This window comes from Chiloscyllium punctatum, chromosome 39 (genome assembly GCF_047496795.1).
Source record: "Chiloscyllium punctatum isolate Juve2018m chromosome 39, sChiPun1.3, whole genome shotgun sequence".
NCBI lineage: Eukaryota > Metazoa > Chordata > Chondrichthyes > Orectolobiformes > Hemiscylliidae > Chiloscyllium > Chiloscyllium punctatum.
Window position 1 is genome coordinate 67,113,756 of NC_092777.1, and position 18,376 is coordinate 67,132,131.

General features: G+C 42.7%; 1 protein-coding gene across 4 annotated transcripts in view; it reads right to left on the bottom strand.

Annotated features, from left to right (window-relative positions):
* The window catches only part of abcc3 (ATP-binding cassette, sub-family C (CFTR/MRP), member 3), a 137,525-nt gene that overhangs the window by 95,149 nt on the left and 24,000 nt on the right, over positions 1 to 18,376 (bottom strand). For all 4 annotated transcript variants that reach the window (XM_072558990.1, XM_072558992.1, XM_072558991.1 and 1 more), the window contains exon 2: positions 4,827 to 5,003. In XM_072558990.1, the coding sequence (XP_072415091.1) occupies positions 4,827 to 5,003 (177 nt within the window). The remainder of the gene's footprint in view (positions 1 to 4,826; positions 5,004 to 18,376) is intronic.

An 18,376-nucleotide genomic window follows, 5' to 3' on the forward strand; every position in this document is an offset into this window, starting at 1 on the left:
GGCATGGAGCATAACTGCAAGGAGGTAATGTAGTTTTACAGAAGTGTTGATTAGGTCACAGTTGGAGTAGTATGTTCAGTTCTGGTTATCTCACTATATAGTCAGACAGCGTGGAAACAGACCTGATGGTCCAATTAGTCCATACCAATCATGTTCCCAAACTAAATTAGACCCATGTGCCTGTGTTTGGCCCATATCCTTCCAAACCTTTCCCATTTCTGTACTTATTCTAATGTCTTTTAAAGATTGCAACAGTACCTACGTCCACCACTCCCTGTATAAATAAGTTGCCCCTCACTCCCTTTTTAAATCTTTTCTCCTCACCTTAAAAGTATGCCCCCTGGTTTTGAGTTCCCTTACCTTAGGGAAGAGACTTTTGCTATCGCCCTTATCTATGCCCTTCATGACTTTATGAACTTCTATAAAGGTCACTCCTCAACTTCCTTTGCTCCAGTTGGAAAAAAAGTCCCAGCCTGTCTTGACATTCAGTCCTGCCCTCAGCAGGTAATAACCTGGCACAGTTAGCAGTACAAGGGTAGTTACAGTGTTGCTTACACAGTCCCAGACCATTCCAATACCCAGAGATCTTTAGAGGGAAATTAGGTGGAGGGAGAGACAAGGGAGTGTAGTGATGATGCCCTACACAGTTCATTTTTCCTCCAGCTTTCTTGTGTTGCAATGACAACCCAAGGTCTACAATCCAGGGCACCAGGGTACAGTATTAAGTGCCATAAGTGGGTGGTACAGTGGTTAGCACTGCTGCCTCACAATGCCAGAGACCCAGGTTCAGTTCCCACCTCAGGCGACTTACTGTGTGTAGTTTGCACATTCTCCCCATGTCTGTGTGGGTTTCCTCCTGGTGCTCTGGTTTCTTCACAGTCCAAAAGTGTGCAGGTTAGGTGAATTGGCTATGCTAAATTGTTTGTAGTGTTAGGTGAAGGGGTAAATGTAGCGGAATGGGTCTGGGTGGGTTGTGCTTAGGCGGGTCGGTGTTGACTTTTTGGGCCGAAGGGCCTGTTTCCACACTAAGTAATCTAAGCTAAAATGAGAAAATATTAATCTAAGTTACTGTGCTGCCAAAGTCAAAGTCAGTCAGTCATAAAACTGAATAAACAAAACTGGAAGCATTTTCGCTAAACAAAAGTCTCAGTTTAGGTCTCCTCAGGACAGATTGAAAAGGCAATGATCATCATTGGCATGCCACAGCACGCCACAGGCAGTTATGAAAATATTTTTCTGGGTACAGTAAACATAACCAGTGAAAGTGAGTGGAATATTAACAGAGTGGGTATGGATAACTCCTGAGCCAGCAGTCACTGAAATATTCACAAGGCTCTGTCTAATACATTACTTTACAATGACAATGGTTGCAGGTCAAGCTGACTTAGGAGAGAATCCCCATCATACAGAGTGTGGAGCTCAGCAAACATGTAGGATTTAGGACTGACAGTGGAGACCTTCCCCCAACATCACAACTGCAGCCCCCCCCCCCCGACACTCTGAACACCTTCCCGCATTCATGTGTCTTTAATCCATCCCACTTAAAGTTCCTTATCCTCCAAGCTACAGTGCAGAAGGCCATTCAGCCTCTCATTTGTGCTAGCTCTCAATGAACGTTTCACAATGCCATTCTCTAGCCTCCTCCCCACACCCTGCACTTAGTTTAAAACTTATCTAAAAAGCAACATTTCAAAAGTCTTGATTGGACCTGCCTTTCCCACATTCTCCAACTTTGCATTCCAGATTGTGACCACCCATTGGTGGAACAAGGTTTTTCTCAGATCACTTTTGTTTCTTTTGCCAATTCTCTTGTGCCCTCACCTTCAATCCTTTTACAATTTGGAACAGTTGCTCCTGATCTTCTCTGAACAGATCCATCAGAATTTTGAATACTTCTCAGATCTCCTCAGTCCAAACTTTTCCAATCTATTTCCACAACTGAAGCTTCTCATCAGGATCATTCTCACTACGTGGTCAAGGTCTTGCTAAAGTACAACACTGTCCACCTCAGCTTACAGTGTTGCTAAGCTTTGTATCTGCCACAAGTAATTAAATTATGGTGTGTACACAAAGGTTAATGTGCATCAGGAGAAGCAAGGATCCCAATAATGGCCTATGGAGAATTTCAGTATTAACTCCAGAATAAAAACCACTCATTAACCATTATTCACTGCTTCCTGCCCCTCAACCAATTAATGTTGATTCCAGAAGTATTAACTTTGCTCATTCGTCTGTTGTGAGAAACATCTTTTGGAAGTCTACATACATCACAACAGCATTGCCCAAAACAATTCTCAAGTCTTTGAAATATCCCATCAATTTATTTCAATACAGGTTTGCTGTACGAAATCCATGTTGGTTTTCCTTATTTTGAAATATTGCCCTATTTCTCGATGTTTACATACCCTGATCAAGGGGCCTAGTTCTCAGGTAAGGGAAGAGATGGTTATTAGACTTCCAAATGGGCCTCAAATGTTAATTCTAAATCTGCCTTTCTGTACCATCTCTGCATCTGTAACACTATATTCTACACTGTCCACTACCCTGATGCATTTTGTATCATGCAATCTGCCTGTATAGCATACAAGATGCTTCACTGTACCCCAGTACCTGTGACAACTTTAAAAATCAATCTTTTTCACTCAGTGCTTAGTAGGAATCTGGAAACACACTGCCTGAGAAGTTAGTGGAGGCTGGGAACCTTACAAATATTTATATGAGCACTTGAAATAAAAGGATATAGGACAAGTCTAGGAAATTGGCATTAGCACACCTTTAGTGGTAGTCATTGTCAGTGCAGACTTGATTGGGCAAAGGGCCTTTTCTGCACAATATGACTACTATTTTATGACAAATGATCCAATTTCCTTCTGAAAGACATGGCTGTAGCTGCCTCCTGGGAGGAAGTGAGGACTGCAGATGCTGGAGATATGAGTCAAGGGTGTGGTGCTGGAAAAGCACAGGTCAGGCAACATCAGAGCAGCAGGAAAATCAACGTATTGGCCATAAGCTCATTCCTGATGAAGGACTTACGCCAGCAACAGATTTTCCCTGCTCCTCAGCTGCTGCCTGACCTGCGGTTTTCCAGCAGCACACATTTGAATCTGCCTCCCCCAGAGTCAGGCAATGCAGTCTCAATCCTGCATAAAGAGTTCACTTAGGTCTTCATCACTTCTTTAAACTTTAGTTAGCATCCTCTTATTTTTGGTTCATTTTTGGCCAGATCTCCTTTTTTTCAAACAATGTATCAAGTACCCTCAACTCCAAGAGTCTCAGCATTTTCAATTTGCTTATGCTCGAAACGTAGACTCTCCTGCTCCCTCAGATGCTGCCTGACTGGCTGTGCTTTTCCAGCACCACACTGACCTGGACTTCAGCATCTGCAGTTCTCATTCTCTCCGTCCACTTTACCCATCAAACTCCAAGATCAATAGGTTTTTGGATGCTGTGGAAATTCAAGGATGCATGGAGATATATTGGAGGGAGATATTATGGAGTTGGAGGTCGATTTGAGGGGGCAAATGGCGCCTATTTCACCTGGTCACAGTCAGATGACCATAGTCTAGCATCACATCTGAAAGACAGCACCTCCTTTTGTGCTGCATTCCTTCAGTGCTAAAGATCAGGAATGTAAGCATGGATTATGTACTCAAATGCAGACTGGGATTTGAACCCATGATCTTCTGACCCTGAAGTGCTACCCACTAGCCAGCTGATACGCAGAGAGGGATCTTATTGGGGAAAATACAGTCCAGAGACATGAACAACAAAAGAAGTAGATTCAGTCAAAGACTGCAGATTGTTTTGCTGGCTTTGTAAATGTGATCTAACGTCTTGGCTCCCTATAGGTTGCTTTAGGCAGAAGAACTGAATGGTAGTCTCAACAGAAAGAGTAACTGATGCCAGAAAGTTCTACGAAAGGCTACACTTGCACGGAAGTTTTGTGCTCTCATATGTTAATGATTCATTCATTCACTCAATAAAAAGGTGTAGAAATGAGGCAATTACCAATTATTATCAGAGCTGCTTCCTTCTGGCACACTGAACAGATTGGCAGTTATCGGCATATTATGCAAGGCTGATAGCACTAACAGTCACGCAATTACTTTATTTTTCATTTGTTTTCTAATCTTCCCTTGCATCCTCTCCTCAATGCAAACAAACCCACACCAACCACTACCACTCCCTGGCTATCTCAATTAGATGAACAGGTTTTAACTGAATGCAGGCAATTTATTCACACACCTTACTTTAATAACTGGGGTGCAGTAGCTTACACACAGTGGGAAAGCAAAATGGACCAAAAAAAAAACAGGTGAGAACGATCATGGCAGGACTGAATTCTAGAAGCTGAAATACCTGGAAAGTTAGTCATGGAGAATGAATCATCCATTCACTTAATTATGTAAATATTACAAGAGGGATTTACAGGCCAGATTGAACATTAATTTACATCACCACACAGTTCTTGTACATTCCTTCTTGTGCTCTTTAGGGAGGGAGCTCAAATCCAGTGCTTGCAAGAAATGATATTTGAACATTCCAAGTGATTCAGTGCAGAGCAAAGTTCCCTTTACATGGTCTCGAAACACTTGCTCTGTAATTCTGAACAGGAGACTTTAAATATACCAAGTAGGACAAACTATTAGTTCGGTCGTTCTCCAGTTCAGTTCCTCCAAGAGGCCACTAGGCAGAGACAATTGTCACTTGGAATGAAGTAGCACAGAATTATCTTTATCCATAGAGCTTGTACACTTCTGCCAGGTGACAAGAGGAAAAAAAAAGAATTAGCAGCAATGAAATCTTGAGCTCAGTGATATACCTACCGTTTTGATCCTGTTGAGCAAGGTGACCCTTATGTAACCTCGATTGCTCTGTCGGAGATACAGGAAGTAAAGAGGAAAGATCACCCACAAGTACACACATGGAACCCAAACCAGGATCGTCTTCTGAAAACATGTCGTCAGGTCTGGATTGTTTGTGTTTATCGTAACATTGTGATCCTGTAACAGAGAATGGAGCAACAGAACATAAAGTCAGCTTGGGAGACACAGGAACTCTACAATCTGGAGTCTTGCACATCCCAGATTTAAACTGTCTAACTGGTAGATCAGTTGTCTGGGCCCCAAAATTCCTTGTGTACCTCTCTGCATCTCTTGCAAAAAACACACAAAATTAGCAAAAAGGATACCAAATCGACCACAGACTATGGAGACTGTTTCACCAATCAATACCATCTTGGACCTTAACGCCACTTTCTCTCCCACTACCCACATCTCTTGATTCCCTGAAATAACTTCTTTCTCCTAGCATATTTAATGATGGAGCATCCACACATCTAAAAACGGGGAAGAGTTTCAAAGCTTTGCAACCCTCAAATGTGAAGGAATTTCTTTTCATCTCGGTCCTGAAAGATCAGCCCTTTAACCTAAGGCTTTGTCCTGGTTTTGTTTCCACTGACCAGGAGTCTAATGTCTTAGCAGCTACCCAATCAAGTACCTTCAAAATCTTGTATGCTTGTTAATCAACTCTTGTAAATCTATTCTCTGGAATTTAATTTCCTCAATTCTCACAGAAGAACCCTCGTACCCAAAGGCCTAACCTAGTGAATCACCAGAGAGAATATCCTCTTGAACAAACAAAGGTCAAAACTCCAGATATGGTCTCACTAAAAATCTGTACAACTATAGCAATATTTCTTCATTCCTCTTCCTTTGAAATAAAAGCAAACAAGTAATTGAATATCCTCACACTTGATCACATTTAAATTCATCTGCGTACTCATTTAACAAACTAGCTGTATCTACGTGCAGCTTCTCAGTGTCCTCGCCACAGCATCTTTCCATATTGCCTTCCAAATCATTACAGCTCCTTAAAATCTGTTCCCATCACTAAACCAATCAGCAATCTGCCTAAATATTTCACATGGTTGGTGTCAAAATCTTGGATTATTTTAAAATTCATGGGACATGGCTAGGCCAGTATTTAATTGCTCATCCTTAATTTGCACAGACAGCAGGTGGGACTCAAACACATGGCTGTGGCTCTGCAGTCATATACAGCTATACCAGGGAAAAGAGATTTCCTTCCCTGAAGTATATTGATTAACCAAATGAGTTTTCCCCTTAAATTGACAACAGCTTCATGGTCACGATTTGATTCTAATTCCAGATTGTCACCATCTGCTATGGTGTGATTTGAACCCAGGTCCAAATTACCTGGATCTATGGAATAACAGTTTAGTGAAAATACCACTAGGCTATCACCTCCCAAATGCTCTAGTATAGTGTGTCTTTTTCTGGTGCTAAAAAATGTGCTTCCTAAATAAATTGAATTTACCATAAAGAGAAGAAGACACTAGCTGGAGTCGAAGAAATTGGCTGCATTAGGGAGCCTGGTAGGACACGAGTGGTAGATACTAACAGTGGGTTCACTTTTCCTCCCTTCCTCCCCCCCTCCCCCCAATTATAGGATCAGACACATACTGAAACAGTGTTAATTGAAAATGATGGCTCCTGCTTGTTCACTGCTTTCTGTTCATTTCTCTTTCTACTTTTCTCCGGTTCCTCCCTGGGGGAGCTCGGCTGTAGTGGAACCAGCAGCACCAGCAATGGTGGAAAGTTTGGGTTCAGTGGCAAGAGATGGCGCTAGAGTGTGGCAACCCAGACGTTGGTGCATCTAGCACAGACAGCAGCAAGGCACAGGACTCTAGGCGGTCACAATCAGCAGCACCACTGATGGTGGGTCCAGTGCAGGGGACACTGGAGAGTCTGGCTCAAGACTCATAGCAGCGAGGGGAATCTGACATTTTATCCTTTTTCAATTTTGACTCATTTTTAATTCTAACGACTGAATTCCAAGATGGCACTAGTAAGTAGCACTCTATATGTACTTGTGTACTCACTTATGTGACAATAAAGTCTAATCTGTGATTGCTGGCTTTATAGTGTATGTTAATGTCTATTTACAGAGGCTCAATAACTGGCATTCTGGAGTCAAACAGTAAAATCCTCGCAGCCAAGAGAAAGCATTCACACTACTTTCCTCTTCCAGTTTTACAACAAGCTCATAAAATGGCTATTTATTCCTTATGAATGAGAAGCAGTTACATCTAGATTCCTACTGAACCAAGTCCATCATACAAACCAGCTTTCCATCCACTGACACCATTTATGCTTCCCACTGTCTTGCAACATAATCAAGACCCCTCCCTCCCCACTTATACTCACTTCTTCCCTCTTTCATATAAAAGTTTGCATACAGATACAAATAAATTCAAGAACAGTTGAGACTTATGAATGGACCTGAATTTAAATTGAATGCTGATGTCACTGTGTACATTCTCTGCAACCATAACCTTATATTCTTCACTGTTCTATTACCCTAATGGACCCTTTGGTATGATCTATCTGTACTGCACACAAAGCAAAACTTTTAGCTGTAACTAGGCACATGTGAATAATAAATCAAAATCAAACTACATGTGGATGGTGCATTAGACAACAGGCTGGAGCTAGGATGGGATTCCTGGTTAATGCTTTCGACTGATTAATTGAAAGATTGATTTCATTTGCTGCAGAATCTGACACCCCCATTTCCAGCAGCTTCTGCTTTTTATTGCATTGTGAATTCACAATGCTCGAACCTCGTTATCCTTGGCAATTCTGCACAATCCAGCAAAGCCCCGAGCCTCACCAGCAGTCATCTGCATTCATTAGCTTACTAACATCTGGGCATCATATTACTCAGTTTCAGAAAGTCAAACTGGTTTTAGGCTCTGAAACCTGGCAGAGATGAGCTGATGAAATACCATTGCACACATTGATCTCCCAAAACGATCTCAGCCCGTCCCTTGCAGTTTCCTCTGCTCCTTGGAGATGTCAGCAAAGATGGGGTCCAGCTCCAATCCACTATCTCACTGAAGTGAGCAACCAAATCCAAAACAGCAAGGGAAGCAACCATATAGCACATTAGCACAAATTATTTAGACCGACTGACTGGTTTCTGTGTGATATCTTCTCCAGATCAGACCAGAGCCTGATCCCAGCCCCAAGGACCTACGCCCAGTGCCTTGGGATAACAATCTCTGTACGAAAAAGAGCAGAGTTCGAGCCCTGGCCAATATTTATGCCTCAGCCAACATCACCGAAACAAAAAGGAAGATAGTGCAGAGGGTCAGTTACTGAGCTGACAAGAAATCAAAAGCACAAAGTGAACACACCTGAGCAACTTGTAATATCAAATTTAGCTCAAAATCCATATATTTAAAAAAATTGATATCAGAAAAATTGACCACAATGCCGGTGGACTGAGAATAAAAATCCATCTCGTTTGGCAATGCCCTCCAGTAAAGCGATACTTCATTGTTATCCTGCCTGGGACTGTGCGCCTTCAGCCCCCAGTAAAGTGGACTCTGACTCACCCTCTAAAGTGGCCCAGTACACACCTCCACGAAATCAACCATCACCACATTTGTCAGGGCAACTAGGGACAGGTCATACACGCTGGTCTTTTCAAGAGTGGAAAAGATAAACTTATAGGACTATAGACAAAGATGGGAAATGGGGATCAACTGTTTTCCTGCAAACAGAATGACCTAGATGGGTTGAATGGCCACACATCTGTGCTGTTATGACATTTATATATTCACATCTGAAATCCCAAGATTGAATTTTATGAATGGTGGTAATTCATATGTGATCCATTGTTTGTGGATGTGACAAGGTTCAAAGGATAAAGATCAACCCTTTACCTGATGGGCACATGCTAAGAACAATGACTCTTCCAATTGATTTTAAAAACAGACACTGAAGTCAGTTTATTAGCACTTTGACAGGTATCCTAGACAAACAAAAAGTATCCAAATGTTTCTCTAAAGGCAGGCCTTCCCAAATGAAGCCCTGAAACACAACATAAGCTCAGTGTCACAAGCACACTCAGCAACCTAGTCATCTCATATTTCTGATAATACAGCCAGTGAACAAATTATATAAAGACAATGCCTCTATTCACCTGGGATAGGCAAATTCCAGTCTCAGCCATGAACTAGGCTCTGTATCGAACACAATCCAAACAGTGAAAACAAATAGTCAAAAGAACATTTGTGAGCAGTTAATGTTCATAGGCACAGCAACTTTGAATATTTGTCAATGAATTCACAGAAAACAGAGGTTCATATGGAAGCTGATCCACTGTACATGGAAATATTAGAACTGCAGTACAATAGATTGTGCTGACAGATAACCAGCTTGTTCTTCAGATCTGACTCACATTAGTAACGATAGAAACACAAGAGGTTCGGCACAGTCTGGAAGCTGTTTACAATCCCTCGGTGATTAGCCACAGCCCAGCCTGGAAAGATGGTGGTGATTCACCTTCACAAAATGAGCAGCTGGCTGGACCATTTCAGAGGCCACATTAGCCAGGTTGGTTTGGGTGAACAACATTATCAAACCAGATTATGTTTTATTCAAAAAGACAACAATCTGCTATTATCATAATACTGAAACAAGCTTTTTTAAAATTATAGAATAAAAACCAAGAGAACTGCAGTGTTGTAAATTAAAAACAAAAACATGTAGCTAGAAAAGCTTAGCAGGTCTGGCAGCATCTGAAAAGAAATCAGTTAACATTTCAGGTCCGGTGACCCTTCCTCAGAACTCAACCTGAAACATTAACCCAGATTTCTCTGCACAGGTGCTGCCAGAGCTTTTCCAGCAGTGTCTGTTTCTTTATTCCAGGTCTATTTAATTTTTGACATTTAAATTCCTCAGTTATCACAGTGTAATTTGAAATCATGTCTCAGGATCACTGATCTCAGTCTGTGGATACTTGTTCTGTTACTTGACTAATCAACAAAAGACAGCACAGCAACAGCCCCTTCAGCCCTCCAAGCCTGTACCAATCTTGCTCCAACGTGCAACAACAAACCAACCTTCTGCATCCCTCTATTCCCTCCCTATCCATGTAACCATCCAGATGCCTCTTAAACGTCACAAACGCACCTGCTTCCACCACCTCTTCCAGCAGTGCAGAGACTGATAGCAGCCTGGAACGCAAGAAAAGCTTCCCTAAACACACACCACCTCTCCCCCCCCCCCCCCCCCAATAGTATCACCCACGATGTTGATAGTGGAGATTTAAGCATAGAATCATAAACATGGTTGGATCCTCATTTGTTAGAGATAGCCATTCCCTGACATTTGCAGGTCATGAAAGTTACTTGACACTTGTCAGCCCAAATCTAAATGTCACCCAAGTCTTATTACATCCAAACACACATTCACAAGGAGTGGTAAATAATCTGAAAAGTAGCCCTGGAGGAAATACTTGCTCAACCTTGGCCACATTGCAATGAAGGTAATATTTGGAAAACAGCATTTCTGGGCATTCTCTTGTGATTAAAAAAAAATGAAGAGACTCCATCTCCAAACTGTGACACAAGAGGTAAAAGGTTGGTCAATAGCCTTGATGGACAATCGAGAAGATCTAGACCCCTAAGCTACTGCAAGATATGGGCATACAGGTAAACCAGGGATTTCCATATCTGTAAAACAAAGTACCTGCTTAAACTATTAATTTTTTAATCATAAGTGTTAATCAATCAGTGGTTACTTATAATACTGACATTTCTTAAATTCTGCTTCAAGAGGAAAAAGGAGTAGTTGGTAAATCTACAGGAACAACCATAATGTCACAAAATCCTCAATATTACTAATGCCTTTCCAAAAGGAAAGTCAATTTTCAAATGGCATTTTTCTAATCTGTTTCAAGTATAGTGGTAGTATATTAATCACACCAACATTTTTCAATTAACAATTTGAACAGTTTATTTTATATCCCTAAAATGAATGTGGAATGATTAACAAACCTCCACTGGATAAATGCAACACTAAAATCAAATTTAAAGAACTTGAGGGAGATGATGGCATTGTCACTGAATTTAGAGGACCACAAAGCTTTGGGACCAAGGTTCAAACTCCAGGGCAGATGGTGGAATCAAAATTCAATAAAAGTCTGGAGTTAAAATTAGACTCTAATGATATCAGAAAAACCTTGTTAATAGTTATAAACCCCTATCTGGTTCATTACCATCTTTTAGAAACGGAGTGAGTGGCCTTGCCTCATTTGGCTTCCACACAACTCCAGACAAACAATAGTGTAGTTCACTCTGACACTGCTCTCTGAAATGGTGTAGTGAGCCATTCATTTGTGCCATACGTCAAAACAAAAAAATAGGAATCAACAGGATGGTCTACGTGGCATCAACTGAGGCACCTGAAATGACAACAGCAAAACAGAGTCCTATTGACCCCTCTATAGTTAACACCATCTGGGGAATGTGGAAAAAAATTGTGGGAACTATCTCAGACTAGTCAAGCAACAGTCTGACCTCATACTCAAGGGTTATGCTTGTTGATCCAGCTCAGCCTCCTCTAGATGTTCCAAAAGATGCCAGTCTTCAGCCAATTCAATTACTACATATGGTATCAAGAAATGGTTGATAAACTGGACACTGCAAAGGCTATGAACCCTGATAAGTCTTTGGTACTATTGCTGGAATATTAATGTGCCTGAGCTTGTGGTTCCCCTAGCCAAGCTGTTTCAGTACAGCAGCAGCACCATGCCCAGTCTACTCATCAGCAAAGTGATGGAAGATAACAGAGCTATCAAGCAGCACCTGCTCAGTGACACCCAGTTTGGATTCCACCAGGGTCACAACTCCTGACCTCATTACAGCAGTGGTTCAAACATGGACAAAAGAACTGAATTCCAGAGGGGAGGTAGAGTGACAGACCTTGTCATCGAGGCTGCATTTGACTGAGGATGTGGCATCAAGGAGCCAGAGCAAAATTGGGATCAATGGGTATCAGGATGCAAACTCACTGGAACGAGGAGTCATAGCTGACACATAGGAAGTCTGTTATGATCGCTGAAAGTCTGTCATTTCAACTCTAATCTCTGCAAGAGTTTCTCAGGGTAGTGACCTAGGCCCAACCATCTTCAGCTGTTTCAATGACCTTCCCTCCAATCAGAAGGTCACAAGTTTGGCGATTATCAGACAACGTTCAGCACTATTCACAACTCCTCAGATACTGAAGCAATCCATGTCCAAACCGAGCAAAACCGGAAGAATTTCTAGGTTTCGGTTGACAAGTGGCAAATAACATTCATGCCTAAATACCAGGCAACGATTATCTCCAGTGAAAAAGAATCTAACCATCATCCCTTGATAATCAATGGCATTAGCATCTCAAAATCCACCACGACCAACATTTTGGGGTTACTATTGACCTGAAACTGAACTGGAGTGGCCATATAAATACAGTGGCTACAAAACTACATCAGCAGATCAGAGGCTAGTAATTCACCTCCGGACTCCTTAAAAGACTGCCCCCCCCATTGACAAAAGACAAGTGATTTACTTGATTTTATTGTCGCATGTATTTGAGTGCAGGAATACAGGTATAGCAAAAAAAAAGTGTACAAGCTGCCATTATCTGGTGCCATCTTAGAATACAAAAGACAGGATTAAAAACAGAAGTAGAAATAAGAGAAACAGCCAAAAGCAAAGGAATCAATCAGATCCCTCCTTGCTTTTGTCAGGAGTCCTTCAGCCAGAAAAACATCCATCCACCAGTCTGCAAACACAGGTGCCCAGAGTCCACAACTAGAATGCCACTGCTGCCACTGGAACCATGCTGCCATTACCTTGCCTCTGGCATCGTTGCCAGGAGTCTGCACTGGGCTCATCATGGTAATGCAGTCACCATTGAAGATGCTGGGTCCCAGACTGGGCCCACACCTGCCTAGAAGAGCTCAACTCCAACACACACCAATATGGTCACCATCCAGGACTAAATCATACCACTCAATTAGCACCACAGAACACTCCCTCCCCCTCTACCCATTACTGCTGATTGCCAGTTAACAGCCATGTATCACTTGTTTAAATTTTAAATCAGGCTCATTGACCGATGGATCTCAGATGATCAGTGATCTATTTTGTTGTGCTGAAACAGGTGCAGTGCATACACACTTTATCTTCCTGCAAATAGGCTCCTGTATATTAATATGCATAGCTTGCAAAAGATGCAAACAGCACACTGAGCCCAGTGAATCATAGAATACAGAAATGATGATCTGGTCGTTATCAAATTGCTTTGATGAGCTTGCTATAAGCAAAATGGCAGCTACACTTCCTACATTACAATGTGAAAACAAAAATACTTAACTGGTTATAAATCTGCTTAGTGGTGTCCAGTGGTCCTGAAAAGGCACCATATAAATGCAAGTCTTTGTACTTGTTTGGAGTGGTTATAGAACACTGGGTACAGAAGCACATCCCTTTCCCAGCAGTGCTGCTGTAGTAAGCTCCAAAAGTCTGGTCCAAATGCTCTGCAAGGCAGAGTTAGAGTTAAACATGTAGATAGCAAAGCTTTCAGTATGGAGTCAGCAGAAAAAGTGATGCAGCAATCAAATTATTATCCACCTGTGGTTAGAAATTAGATCAAAGTGTGCTTACTGACATTGCAGCAAGCATCATCCAGCCACAACACTGCACCATCATGCAGTATATTGGTTCACTCACTGCCTTTGTAAACCTCTGATAGGGAGAAGTCTGCAAACTACAAGCTCATCAAAAACCGTCATTAGGACAATTCAGAAACCATACCCCATATCTGGAGGGTGCTTTTGCAGCCATTTACGTGCAGTACTCTATCATCCTCTTCCTAACCTCCACTTTGCAGGCCTCACATTAAGAGAATTCACACGACTGGGCAGATAGTCACTGGCTGACTATCACTAGTTACATTCAATCCCAGATGGGATACATCTCAAGTTGCTGAGGGAAGCTAGTCTGGATATAGCAGAAGTTCTGCAATCTCAATTCTCCTTGGAAACCAAAAGCATTGGATTGCGATATCTGATCGGCATGGACGAGTTGGACAGGACAGTCTGTTTCCATGGTGTATCTCTCTATGATTATGACTGAAAGATTATTAAAGAAAGGCATTACAGCTGTTCAACTAGACGCAAAACAAAACAGCAGAGGGATAAGCCCAACAAACACAGGCCAACCAATGTAATATTATTAGTTGGAGAACAAGTGGAGATCACTGCAATGAAGAAAATTAACCCTCACTTGGAACAGGATGGGGGGAAATAAAGGCCAATGAACACAACTGTTTAAAAACAAATCTGGATTAATAATCTGATTGAGGTCCCTGACAAAACAAAACGACTAAAAAGGAGGTAAAATCAACAGTACTGTAAAATAGTAAACTGATCAAGTGGCATCTCCAGTCCTAGGTGGAAGATGGCAACAAATAAAAATTGAAGAGTCAAATGATAACAAAAGACAAAAAAATTGTCTGAGGAATAGGATTGGATGTATTGCCTATTTGTCTTGTTACAAAATGCAATGAAAAAAAGTTTGCATAGTGTCACCACTCTCCAGCACGGACTTAAAACGCAAAATTAAACCAGAACAATAATTTCCTCGCTTTTCTGCCTTTCTATAGAAAGTGTTCAACGTTTGTCCTTTTTGTAAAGTGCTCCACCATGTGCTATGGGGCTGGTGGCCAGGCACAAGTAGCCCTCACCACACTGGTGCTGGATCAAAGGTTGCCACTCTTTGGCACCATCTTGCTTCCTACACCCTCACCACCAAATCCTTGATGGACCTCACCAATGGAGATGCCACTGATGCTGCTGGGGATTGAACCAGCCCAAACTCAACTCCACTGCCACGACTCCATTTCAGGACAACCTCACCACTCTAGCTATTGCTGGCCTCATACTCAGCCCAAACTCACTGCCGTCTACACGGATCTGCAGTGGACACAGATACTGCCGGGAGCACACTCCCAGTCAATGCCCTCACCATGACCAAGCTCTGACTCTCTCGATTTCTGTCTATGTGCTGCACTTAAGTGAATCCCCACACCTGCTCCATTACTACTCACAGCTTTTCAGAGCCCAGGGAAGGGTGCAGTGGGGTTCCACAGCAGGCAGCACTAGGATCATTGCAACTGTTACATTTACAGGACAGATATTGGGTAGAAAGAATTTGAAATACAAAACATGATAATATAGCAAGTAGGGTGTAGGACAGCAGCACACATCAGAATACAGTCAGGCTGGGGAAACAGCGAGGAAGACAGCAGATACAATTTTAATTTACAGATGGCAAGTGATGCACTTTAGGAGGAGAAATACAGAGGCAGCATAATCTCAGTGGGGTGTTCCCCCCAAGGAGGAGACATATTCCTAAATCCTCAAAGGTGACAGTGCAAGTTGATACAGTGAAGAAATGTTGCTGTCTTATTTACTCAACAGCAACATTGAAAACAAAAATGTCAAACTAGCATTTTGCAATTTCTTGTTAGGCATGAGCTTTTCTCGAACTGGAATATGAACGGAAAGTGAGAAACTTGCTGTTCAGAATGTTTGATTGGGTGAGATCTATGGTACCCAGTCTACTATGACTGTCAGCAGCAATCTTCAGCTCCTCATCTCATTAAGCAAAGCAGCCTAGCTCTTAGGTACTTTTCTTTGGGAAATTGCAAAGAGGGGCAGAAATGTTTATCACTGAAAACATTCCAACTTTCTGTTGTCACCATACCTAAAGCTCAATGGCACACTATGCTGCAAGCCAAGAACAAAGTCTCTTACTCTAGTGCTCACATCTCTACACTCGGGACAAGGCCAGAGGAAAAGGAAAACCACTTTCCTGCTTCAAGGATAGGGGCCTGGGGTTGTGGTCACGCTGGTGGAAAAGGGAACACCATCTTCTCTGCTGGTCACCACAGGACATCTTACCACCAGACCATGCCAGCCTGGAGTCAGGTCAGTGTTGTGTTCTGGGTGAAAAGGGGATGCCCAGCTTTACAGGAAGGAGATCAATGACCTTCTACACTACCATCTATTATTATCTCACACAGAGCCACCACTCACTCCGACTCTGCCACTGCACACACCCCTTAAGGCTCACAGACCTGTAAACCTCACTATTACATATATACCCATTCTACTGGTCATAACCATTTCATCCTCCCCTCCACACTTCCGATTTCACTGGGGAACTACATCTTTTCTGCATCACCTAACTCTGCAGGAAGGACCTGTTGGGCTAAGAAAGTAATAAGCCACATACAGGTTCAGTCAGTGCTGATGTAAGCAAATGTGACCTTAGTTAGGTACAGAAAAGCTAGCAGCCTTCAAGTAACCCAGCAGCTTTGCAGAAGAATACAAGCCGTAGGCATCACTGGTGTTTCAAATATTTCACTTTAAAGTTCAAAGTGCGCCCAAGAACATGCCTGATGTATAACAAGACTGGTGGTTTGCTGAGACCAACTTGTGTGTAAAGAGTTGAGGAGTACAGTGGTCACAGAGCATGCAGGGATGTTGTTATGAAACAGTCAGAGGATGGCTGCGATTAGCACTCAGCTCTGATTTACGTGTCGAGAATTCGCATTTCTCAACGAAAGAAGAATTGGAAAGAGCTCTTCAGGTCAGGTTGGTATTTGAAATGGGAACAACATAGTCAGTGCTAAATGATGATTTCAACATCTCACCACTGAAGACTGGAAAGAATAATTAAAACAAAAATTATTTTGTGAAATGGTGTCACTGGCTGGACCAGCATTTATTGCTTGTCCCTAATTGCCCCCTTGAGAAGGTGGGGTGAGCTGCCTTCTTGAACCACTGCAGTCCATGTGCTGTGGGTTGACCCAGAATGCCCTTAGGGAGGGGATTCCAGGATTTTGACCCAGCAACAGCGACGTATTTCAAAGTCAGGATGGTGAGTGGCTTGGAGGGGAACATGTCCACTGCCCTTGTCCGTCTAGATGGAAGTAGTCATGGGTTTGGACGGTGCTGCCTGAGGATCTTTGGTAGTTTTCTGCAGTGCACTTTGTGTATAGTATACACTGCTGAGTGTCAGTGGCAGAGGGAGTGGATGTTTGTGGAGGTGCTGCCAATCAAGCGGGCTGCTTAATGCTGGATGGTGTCCAGCTTGTGTTTTTAGGGCTGCACTCATCCAGGCAATGGCTGTCCCAGAGTTTAGAACCTTTAAAAAGTACAGGGCAGGGTGTAATAGATGAGGGAGAGTAGCATTATTAATTAGAGAGAGTACATCACAGCTGCAGAAAAAAGGGAGGTTGAGGCAGGTTTGTCTACTGGATGGAAGTCAGGAACAGGAAAGAAGTAGTCACTTTACTGGGTGGTTTCTATAGAGTCCCCCCCCCCCCCCCCCCAACAAAAGCAATAGAGAGACGGGAAGAACAGATTGGACAGCAGATCTGGAAAGGTGCAGATGTAACAGTTTTGTTATGGGAGACTTCAACTTCCTCAATGTTGACTGGAACCTCCTTAGTGCAGATGGTCTGGATGGAGCTAGATATGTCAGGTGTCCCCAGGAGGGATTCCAGACTTAGGCTGATGGGGAAAAGGATATTGTATTTGATGCTAGACAATGAGCCAGGCCAGATGTCAGATGTCTCAATGGGACAGCATTCAGTGACAGCGACCACAACTGCCTCATCTTTACCATAGCCATAGAGAGGGATAGAAACAGACAGTATGGGAAGGGGAGATTATACTGCTATTAGACAGGAGCTGTTGAGTATAAATTGGGAGTAATTGTTTTATAGGAAATACACAAATGTGGAGGCGGTTTAAAGGAGCAGTGGTGTGTTGAACAACTTTGTCCCACTGAGACAGGCAGGAATAGTAAGGTGCAGGAGCCTTGGACGACAAGAACAGAGGAGCTTCTCATCAAAAAGGAAGAAGGAAGCAAGGATCTAGCACAGTTTTAGAGGATTACAGGGTAGCTAGGAAATAACTAAAAACTGGACTGAGGAAGGGGGGGGGGGGGGGCGGTATGAGAAACCCTTGGCAAGAAAGACTGAAAACCCAAGGGCTCTACAAGCAAGTAAGGAATAAGAGAATAACCAGAGAAGGTAGGGCTGACCAGGGATAGTGCAGGGAACTTGTGCCTGGACTCTAAAAAGAGATAGGGAGGGCCTAAATGAATTTCTGCTTCAGTATTCACTAGAGAGAGGGACCTTGCAAATACAGAGTACAGGGTACCAGGTTAATAGGCTTGAACAGATGGATACAGAGGAAGTGGATGTGCTGGAAAGTCTGGGAAGTGTCAAGATAGACATGTTCCCAGGGCTGGAGCAGATATATCCAAGGTTACTATGGGAAGTTAGGAATGATTTTGCTGCGCTTCTGGCGATGATCTTTGCATCCTCACTCTCCACAGGAGTACCAGATGATTGGAGGGAGGCGAATGCTGTTCCTCCATTCAAGAAAGGCAATAGGGAAATCCCTGTGAATTGCAGACCAGTCGGTCTGGTTTGTGGTA